This window comes from Balaenoptera acutorostrata, chromosome 1 (assembly GCF_949987535.1).
Source record: "Balaenoptera acutorostrata chromosome 1, mBalAcu1.1, whole genome shotgun sequence".
Classification (NCBI taxonomy): domain Eukaryota; kingdom Metazoa; phylum Chordata; class Mammalia; order Artiodactyla; family Balaenopteridae; genus Balaenoptera; species Balaenoptera acutorostrata.
The window spans coordinates 56,608,621-56,617,954 of record NC_080064.1 but is presented as its reverse complement, the minus strand read 5'-3'; the positions used below and the strand labels follow the sequence as shown (position 1 = coordinate 56,617,954).

General features: G+C 42.8%; 1 protein-coding gene across 3 annotated transcripts in view; it reads right to left on the bottom strand.

Annotated features, from left to right (window-relative positions):
* Positions 1–3,161: 3,161 nt before the first annotated feature.
* AK4 (adenylate kinase 4) overlaps positions 3,162–9,334 on the bottom strand; it is a 75,255-nt gene continuing 69,082 nt past the window's right edge. For all 3 annotated transcript variants that reach the window (XM_057555834.1, XM_057555833.1, XM_007164327.3), the window contains one exon: positions 3,162–8,931. In XM_057555834.1, the coding sequence (XP_057411817.1) occupies positions 8,817–8,931 (115 nt within the window). In that variant the 3' untranslated portion in view covers positions 3,162–8,816. The remainder of the gene's footprint in view (positions 8,932–9,334) is intronic.

The following is a 9,334-nucleotide window of genomic DNA, read 5'->3' as shown; positions in this document are numbered from 1 at the left end:
AAATATGGAAGATGGTTCATTCAGGTCTTTAAGCAATGTTAGCCTGTACCCCCTTCTCCCTGACCCTGCTGGGCTGATAGAAGGCTTCCATATTGTGCTGAGTGCATATGATCAATGTGCCCAGGGTACATCTTGGAGGTCAACATGTCCGGAGTAGTCTGAGATGGTCAGTGCACCCAGGGTGGTTGATGGAATATAACATAGTGGATCTAGAGTGGTCAGTGTATTTGGGCCATTTTGTGAAGAGAGTGGCTGATCTGTCTTGACTAATCTGGATATGGACCATTCCTTTTTGTATCCCTGATTCCTCCTTGGCAGGGAATCATTTGCTCAGGGTGCATGGACTTAGAATGGGGGTGCAAGATGGCAACGCCTGATGGGATATGAGACCTAATCTCTCCATGGGAGGTCTTCTTGCCTTGTTAAAGGGACTGGCGCTAGGATACTGGCTAGGAGAAAAGCTGGTCACAGGAGAAACGCAACACTGCTCAGGTCCTAGTCACCTCCAAGTGGCAAGGCTCTCCACCCTGACTCCTGCAAGTCCTGCCCAAGGCCAAAGATGCCTTGATTGCAGGGCACTTAATTGTGGTCCTTCTGGGTCTTTGGGTAGTGAGAGTCAGAATGAGGAAGAATAGCTGAATAATCGTAAGTGAGCACTGGAGTTGCAGTCTTCATTCTACCACTTACTGAATAGGTGGTCTTGAGCAAATTATTTAATTTCTCTAAGCCTGAGGTTCATCATCTATAACTGGTATACAATGCTTGGCCCATTGCCTGCCACCACAGAGTGAACCTTCAGTAAACTGTAACTGTTATCTTCTGTAACATATGCATATATGTACACACATATACATATATAATTCTATTTACACACACATATATAAAACGCATATACAACATAACTAGTTTAGGTAGGTTCCCTCAAGTATGGGTATGGTTTTCCTTTAATTATTGGTTGCTTACTTATTCAGTGGCTGAAATGAATATGGCGAAAATCATACCCAGTCGACCTCTGGGAGAAAAAACTCGAGTGATTTATTTAAACAGGTGGTGTTCTCTGATAAAGCAAAATTCTACATAACTATGCATTTCTTTTGGTCATCAAAATTAGAAAATCGTCCACTTCATAGTGCCTTACCCTTACATATCCTACCCCCTCACTTCATAGATATCTAGACTAAGACCCTCATTCCTACCTCCTGAGTGCCTCTGATCCAGAAGTCCCACACCAGCTTAAAATGATACGCTGTTTGGCCCGTGCAATGTTTTCTAACGTTTAAATTGCCAACATTTAAAAATAAGGTTTCAAGGGAATATATGTCTATGTATGGCTGATTCATTTTGCTGTGCAGTAGAAGCTAACACGACATTGTAAGGCAACTCTACTCCCAAAAAAATTAATTAAAAAAAAAAGGTTTCACACAGTGGCTCCCCTTTCAGCAAAAGCAGTGTCCCGCAGTTCCTCACAGACCCTGCCGCTCCACACCACCTCCCCTCACTCTCGTTTCACTCATTTTTGTTCCTGACTTCTCCCTTGGAGGCATTTAACTCTCCCCTGGAGGCATTCGTTATAATCCAACCATTCCTTTTTGGTGAACCCTACATCTTAGTTCAGACCTGTAGTACAATTACAATTTTATCATGCAAATCGGATAAGTCACTTCCCAGCAGGGTCTGTACTGTCTATTGCAAATTTTAAGACCAGGTCAATGCAACTTGATCTTACCTTTATCTCCCCAGTCCTGGTCTCCACCTGGCATACATGCTTATACGTCCATACGGATCCCATCCCCCTTGGCCTGGGTTCCCTTTTTCCTGCATCACTCAGCTCAAATATTAACTCTCCCTTGGTCTCTACTTAGCCAGCCAAGAGTCACTCCACCTATATTCTGTCAAGTGTAATCCAGTGATTAACTCCAACAGTTACGTGTAGTTGTTTAATCGTGTCCATCCCCTCCAGGAGACTGTAAGGAGGTCAAGGACAAAAACTGGGTCTTATTCATCTCTGCAGCCCCACAGCCTAACAGTGTTGCTAAGAGAAAGTTATAACTGGATGACACACTCATCTCGGACCCATTTCTATCAGTCAGGTTGGGATGAATTATGCTATGGTACCAAACTCCACCCAAATCGTAGTGGCTTATAAAAATAAAGGTTTGTTTTTCATGCACACTGCTCGTCCATCATGGACTGGCTGCAGAGCTCCTCCAAGTCTTCACCTCAGAATTCAGGTAAAAGAAAAGCCCCATAAGGGCTGCCAGTCTCGTTACAGAGAGATGGGTGCCCATGTTCTGGCTCCCAAGGCTTCTGCTCAGAAGCGGCACCTTCATTTCTGCTCACAGCCCAGTGGCTAAAGCACATCACATACCCAAGCATGAAGCCAATGGGGCAGAGATGTAAAAATCCTCCTGAAAGGTGAATGGTTTGAACTTGAAAACAATCTCCCACATTGCCATCGTGTCCAGTTCACCTTTCAGGGCCACGGAAGCCTGGGCGTTTGCCCTTCTCCCTGCCACAGGGCCTGTGTCAGCTGGCTTCTGATTGGCTGCAGCTAACGGAAGGCCCTTTAGGAGGCAGGAGAAGATGAGGTTGGGAGAAGCCAGGGCGCTTGCCACTCTCCCTGCCACAGGGAGCTTCTCCTGCAGAGGCTGTATTTCCTCCACGCCTCGAGCTCCCACCAGACAGGCCTGGGGGTTCTGCTTCTACTGAGTAAGCCGGGACTCTAGGACCTTAGAGTCACGTATTCACATATTCTGATCCAGTCTCCTAATCTGTAGGATGTGATCTGTGTTGGATGGGATGATGGGATCTGCTCACATCATCCAGCTGTTTTAAGAATTAACTAAAGAAGGTCCATGAAAATATGTTAAGAATAAAGTGCTGGAAAATAAGGAGCTTGAGGGTAAACAAAGTAAGGCAACATGATGAACAGACAAGAAAATGAGACTCGGGGTCATAACTCTTGGTTTCAGGATCTCACTCTGCCACCAACTGTCGCCTTATCCAGCGAACACCATGTTCCCTATTTTCCCCATCTACAAATTGGAGAAAACACTGTTGATAATGGGGTGGTTGCAGAGTGGCATAAATGAGAATACCTGTGAAGATGTACATTGCCAAGTGTAAAAAGCTACAGAAATGTTAAATGAACTCACTAGTAATAAGCAGAAAAAAAAAACTTTATTTCTATCAAATTAAAAAGTATGAATCGATCTTCAAGCAAGATAAAATCAATAACACAATTAACAGTTAAGAGAGCATGTACAGATTAGACTACAGGTTTAGAATCTTTGAATTAAGCACATACACCAAAATCAAGAGGGCCGACAACTTTCACACTGAGGAAAAGCACTGACTCATCGTAAACACACGACTTCTGGGAAAATGGAGCTGACATCTCACAGGACAGTAAACCAGAGACAAGTCGTCATTAGGTTAGAGAACTGATTTAAGCGCGAGAGGGATCATAGTGAAATGTCATTGTAACTCAACAATTTCCCGAGATCTATTCATCTCAAAAACAAGAACATATAAAAATCAGTAGTATAAATTCTCATAAAACTAGAAAAGCCCTCTAAGCCCTGACACCCTGGAGCTTACATAAAGACTGAGTTTTTGTTTTTCTTCCCTTTATTCTTCTCTAAATTAAACACAAAACATTGTTTTTATTTAACACATTTCTGACTTTATATCCAAAGCTTTAAATGAAGAAAAGAAAGGTTTTATGAAATGAAGTTAGACACACATCAACCCCAGGGAGAATCTTTAAGGTGCGCTGCTCTTTGACATGTGTTTAAACAGGAAATCTTTTAGGTCAAGAATTAACACTGTGCTTTCTGGACTAGCCTAATTATCACCAAAGAAGGAATGAATATTCTCTCTCTCTCTCTCTCTCTCTCTCACATACACACACATACACACACACACACACACACCAATTTAGGGAATTCCCTGAAGCATACAGATAATGGCATTTATTTTGGCAAGAACTGTGCAACTTGTTAAAAGAAAGATAAGGTCCGGCATTTCTCAACAATTGTAATTATGTCTCAACAGATGCAGGAAGCAGATTTTTCCTCATAGTTGAAATACAGCTTCATGGCTCCCCGACACCTGGGTCTTGCACACTTTTCATCTGGAAACCAGACTGGGTCAGTTATTTATGGAAAGGGACGATAACTTAGGACCAGACCACATTCCCTTATTAAAAGAAGTCTCTGCTACTGGGTTCTTCTTTTGAAACACCAAACAGACAAGGAGTACTGAAAATGGAGGGGAATAGAGAGAAAGCAATTCATACTACGAATACAACTCTGTCTTATGAATTGCCTTTCTGGTAAAACTACTGCAGTGAGAAAAGATATTGTCTATTAAATGAAAAGAAATGAAATTCATCAGGTAGATACAAATGCCTCCCGAGATCCTGTGACCCAGCAGAGTACAGATGAGACACATGCCCTCTGTATATACAGTGTGCAACTACCACCAGGACCCACCCAGTGCCCATTTCCTGTCTCAGCACCAGAGCCAAAAGCAAGGATTCCAGGTGGGAGCAAATATATTGTTTTACCTATTCATGAAAACAGGGAGCTCAAACTACAGAAACGTACAAAAAAGGCCTTTTTGAATTTCCTGATTAATCCCTATAGGTAAAGGAAAAGGTTAAGTAGACAGGATTATTTCAGGTTTTAAATACAAGGAGGCAAGATCATTGAGATAATACTATCTATTACATAGGGTAATTGTGGAGGATTTCATTACACAATGGATGCAGTACACTTAGCACCGAGTACCAATAAACAGTAACTACCAAGAATATGCTGATACCTTAACATATTTGGAAATCTGCTGACTTTATGATTTGGGCAGAGACACTCCCCACCCCCAGCAGATGGTAAGACCTCTTTAAACGAATAGCCAAAGTCAGATATTGAACTCAGGTCCCAGTGAACTAAATTTTACGAAAACCCTATTTATGGGTTTATATATAGGCATCTTTCTATCTAAATTTATCCTGTCAACAACCTATTAATGGCAGAAAAGGCCACAGCATCACCTCTCTCCCAAGAATCCTCTGTCACCTATGCCTATTCTTACCTTTTCCCCTTCCCTACCAAAGAGAGGGGCACAGCCTGGGTGGAGCTGGGCTGCTGGAGGATGCCAGGAGTGACCCCGTGGAAGGAAGGTGAGACAGGAAGCCAATATCCCATTTCTGCCAGAACTGTGCATGATAAGCACTGCCACCACATCCGAGCGTGGACAGAGGTGTGGATTTGGCATTCAGGATCATGTTAATGTGTAATGTCATACAGGGAAGATAGTATAAAAAGTCAAGGGTATTAGGGGCTCAGTCACCATTTGTTCACCTGCTAGCCCTTTAGGGAAGATCAGTTACTATCAGGGCCTTGTCTCGGGGTGGGAGTGAGGGAGGGATTTGTTCTGATGTCAGGGAAGCAAAGTGAGTCGCGTCTGGTGAACTTGCACGAGTCCAGGCCTGTGTGTGAGCACCACGGCTGGGGTGGCTCAAGCATAAAGGTCCCTTCAGGGGCACAATACCATGGACACCGAAAGGGTAGGTGAAGACCATGAGCTTGCCTCTGCCACAGATTAGCCTGGACCCAAGCCTACTTTGACAGCCTTTCATTTTATTTATAAATGAGTAGTTATGGAGGATCAAGGGCTCAGACTCTCCTCTAGCAGCTTCCTTTGCTTAAGCAAAAGAAAAAAACATTAAAAAAAAAAAAGGGAACAGTCCCATACAGAGCTGAATGTCACCATAGTGAATTCTGCTATTTTTGACGTGAGGCCCCTTGGAAATATAAGCAAAACCAAGCAGCTCAGTGCCCTGCCTTGCTTGGGACAGGACACAGGTAGTTAACATCCAGGAGCAGAGTCAGGAAAACCTGGGTTTGAGTCCTGTCTACACTGTGCACTGGCAGCAGGAGCCAGGGCAAGATGCTTTGCTTTTCTGACCCTCGCCTTCTTTGTTTATAAACATGGAATCGTGCCTATCTCAAAGGATGCTGGAAAGATTAAATGAGATGTTTGTAAAGGTCCTAAAACTGTACATAGCACTCAGTAGGCCTTCAATAAATGGTACCTAGTATATGCTTGCTTTAGTGTTAGAGTGTATCAAACACAGCAATATTTTCAAGTTCCAAGTAAGCAGGAAGCCGGTCAGGATAGTGGAAAGCAAAATGAACGCAGAGCCGGCTAGAATCACAGAAGGTGGGGACACGTAGGAATCTTAGAAACCATCCAAACTACTCTTTTTTGCCTAACTGTTATGGAACCTCATGTGTGGCAGTAGAAGGAAAACTAAAGAAAGATATCCCTTTAATTTTACCTTTGTCAAAATATTTTCAAGAAAATTTTTTTTTTTTTTTACAAAATCACTGAAGGAAAAACTAGACTTTGTTGAAGAAAACCAGAAACAGATTTTTTAGGCCACTGAACATGAAACAAGCATCATCTTTCAAAGCCCACAGAAACAGTGTTTGGCTTTTATTGGTCTCACCTAGCAAAGGTGATTGCCCTCAACTGCAGGGCAACCTCAGAAACAGCACAGTGTTGAGACGCTGGCACTAAGTGTCTATTTTGCTGGAAGGGAGAAGGGAGGGAAGGATGGAGGAGCAGAGTATATGGGGTCAGGGGCCACCTAGGCCGTTTCCCATGCCTCTTTCAAAAACTCCAAAGCCAGTGGTTACACTGGAACATCTGCTAAACACTGAGAGAAGTGAAGAAAGAGGTCTGAAGATTTTTCCGCTTCCAAAAAAGCACACACTTTCCTCTTCTGAATGATCCATGTAATAACCTTAACTTTCTACTTTTCCCACTTTGTGGAAATTGTCTCCATGGCAGAAGCAATTTTCCTCAGAGCAGACTTGTTTTTCTCTTTGCCTGATTCCCCAGGAAACCTGAGCTGTATCTGCATGTCTGATTTCCACCCTATCCCCATCAATTGGCATTCAAACACGACTCTTCTAAAAAGTCACTATCATGCACTGATGTTTCAAATACCTGAACTGGGCATTTTAAATGCATGAACCTAAAAAGTAAATAATCTTATTTCACTTTGATTCAGAGGATAAGGAGGAAACTGCTCTGTGTTTCCACCAAGGTAGCCAAAGAACATTCACATGAAGGGACAAAGGGAGAGGGACTGGCAAGAGTGGGGGAAGTATTTGTAAGGAAGATGTACGGCTACCATACAGAAGCCATGGGTCAGTGAACTGACTGTGGATTCACTGCGACATCTTCGGAAAATAAATAACGTGTTTCAACACCACCTATGCTGAAATAGGCTTCTTTTGTTTTCTCACCAGTATGAAGAGTTAGACAAAAGTCACTCCCAGGAATAGTAAAGGACCCTCCCTGGGGACAACCACGATGCATGAAGAGGAATATCTATTTTTAAGGCAACAGGAATAAATTTCATTGTCCTTCCCAGAGGAGAGCAAGAATTATAAAAGATGGCCACCAAGTCTGGAAACCAGGCAAATCCTTAAATAAATGGTTTATTGATACTACATTTCAGTGAATGACAAAATGGTACGATTTATATTTCTAGACTTAATGGCCACCCTATAGAAAGCATCTTTGGAATAGAATAAAAAATTACGATTTTTGTCAAATCCCATCATCGTAAACCTGTCATCATCAGTCTAGGCATGGCTAGTGCAACGTTTTCCTCAACCCCACAGGCTCCATTCCCTTCACCAACTATTTATAATATGCTTGGGTCACTCACAGGAGAAAAACACTGTCAGCATTCAATATTTAGCAGCATTTTCAAAATACATTTTTTTTTGTCTTGACTAAAAAGCTAAACTATTCATTTAGTCCAGTAATTCCATATGGTCTTATTTACTTCTATACATAAGATATGATATGATCTTTTAACATTTATGGAGGTGAATATTTGCCAGTTTTTGAGGGTTCCCTAAAGACTCTGAGGGTTTTATTTTGCCACAATAAAAGAAAGGAGCAGTGTCAACCCATGAGAGTCAGACCAGCAGTTTAAATAGACCCTCCACATAGCTCAGTTCCTGGTGCATAAAGAGATTCAACACAGTCCCCTAGCTCTCAGCTCTTAGAAAGGAATTTGAGAGGGATAAAAGCAGTAACAATCTGCATTACTTAATAGTCTAGGAAGGGAGAAAACAGATGTCTAATAAAAGTAGTAAAAGCCAAATCCTTCATTCCAGGATGTCTGGAAAGGAGAGATTCTATGGAGTATGGATGCAGAGAGAAGGCGTCATTCCTAACAGAAAAAAATGAATCGTGGAGAGTGACTCAAGGCCAGAGAAGCAACCACCGAGAGCTTAGCTTCAATCCCACTGTCACCAGGAGGGCACATACCAGAGAACCTGGGACAAAGGCAGCTACAGCCCTTGGCATTCTCAGGCCTCCTGGTGCTATGGTTCAACAGCCTTTGGGGGCTGGGGAGAACCAGGGACCCCCCACCATCACGTGTGAAAAGGCCACTGTGGCAACACCACAGCTGTCGAAAATCAGCTAGAGCTTGGGTTATACACCACTTGAAATCCAGCCTGTACTTGCCTTCTTTCTTGGGAAGGACTTGAGACATGTGCAGGGACATCTTAAACATGTGCAGGTAGCCCCTCTTTTAGAAAGGCAGAGAAGAGCCTCTTCATTAACTCTTTCTATTCACTAGTGTTCATAGCAGTTCACCATTTAAACTAGAAAAGATGCTGCAAGCTATCTCAGCCGGCTGCTAATTGGGACATGGCACCAACACTACACACACAATTGAATGGATGACCATATCTTCCTGGTTCTTCCACTGGGCGGGCTCAGTAGGCTTCTTTGGACTGAATAGGGGTGATCTTGTTCGAGAAAAGTGTGTAAACATAGGGCCAGATTTTGTTAGTCTCCGTTCCGGAAAATTGGTGGAGTACGCCTCGGCTCCTGAAAAACAAAGTCCAACATACAAAGCATTTTAGGTTTCCTTTTGACATGATATTAGAGCAGAAGAAGATCCCGGGCATAATATAAGCACAATCTCATTGTCTATATCACACATCACTGAGTGCCAAAACAGCCCCTACAAATGTATCAACACCCCCACTAATTCTGGCAAGCTTGCCATCGTGTCACCTTTTCTTCTCCCCTTTAAAAACATATTAAAGGGGACTTCCCTGGCGGTCCAGTGGTTAAGACTTCGCCTTCCAATGCAGTGGGGTGAGGGTTTGATCCCTGGTCGGGGAGCTAAGATCACACATGGTTCGGGGCCAAAAAACCAAAACGTAAAACAGAAGCAATATTGTAACAAATTCAATAAAGACTGTAAAAAATGGTCCACATCAAAAAC